At 45.6% G+C, this 829-nt stretch overlaps 1 protein-coding gene across 1 annotated transcript in view; it reads right to left on the reverse strand.

Annotated features, from left to right (window-relative positions):
* Nucleotides 1-829, reverse strand: part of CSUI_002665 (uncharacterized protein) — a 10,007-nt gene that overhangs the window by 5,725 nt on the left and 3,453 nt on the right. Inside the window, exon 2 of the mRNA XM_068062865.1 lies at nucleotides 92-382. Within this exon, the coding sequence (XP_067925162.1) occupies nucleotides 92-382 (291 nt within the window). The remainder of the gene's footprint in view (nucleotides 1-91; nucleotides 383-829) is intronic.

Below are 829 nucleotides of genomic sequence, written 5' to 3' on the forward strand. Positions count from 1 at the left end.
TCTCTTCTTCTATAGATCTCTCTGGATTCCTCGGAGCGTTATTCCCTATGCCAAGGAAAGAAGAAGTATGCTCAGATTTACCCCGATACACTTCTTTCTTAGAGCTGTCTTCTCTCTCACAACGTCTTTCCTCTTGTCTCGTTAGCTCCCCCTGAAGACGTGAGGTGGTATCTCTGGAAGAAATATCAATAGAAGGAGTAATGCGAGACTTGCTCTCTACAGGAGGCATAGAGACACGAAAGACTGCAAAAGGGAATCGAGCTTCGCATCCTCTTAACCCTCCTCCGAAACCTGTCCTAGTACCGATGAGACCTTCTCTCTCCTCTTTTCTCTTCATAATACCCCGCATCAGTGGATGACGTCGGTGTCTCTTTTCTTTTTTCTGTAAAGACAGCGGAAACATTGAGACTGGAGGAAGGAGTGTATGGCTTCGCGGCCACGATACAACCCCCCTACAACAAGGAAAGGGCGATGGGACAAGACTCAAAGGAAGATCGAGCAACAAGCGAAGACTTCTATCGATTTGACAGCTATCTCTGATCAACGGTGGGACTGGAACCCTATTTGGACTGCTAGACAAAGAATGGCGTCCATCAGGAAAGAACTGACCAGGAGGAGAAGAAGTAGAGCAGGGTGTTGTATGAGTGTCATTACACCTCACATTACGACTTTCATCGTAACTCTCTTGATCATTACGATGGTTAGAAATGTCCTGATAATTCACATACTGTCTTCCTTCTGTGGCTTCCCCTTCAAATATCCCTCTCTCCATCTTTCTTTGAATTGTGTTGGAACTCATCTCTCCTTCTTTCTCCTTCTCCTTTTCTTC

The sequence above is a fragment of the Cystoisospora suis genome (genome assembly GCF_002600585.1).
Source record: "Cystoisospora suis strain Wien I chromosome Unknown contig_1099, whole genome shotgun sequence".
Taxonomy (NCBI): Eukaryota; Apicomplexa; class Conoidasida; order Eucoccidiorida; family Sarcocystidae; genus Cystoisospora; species Cystoisospora suis.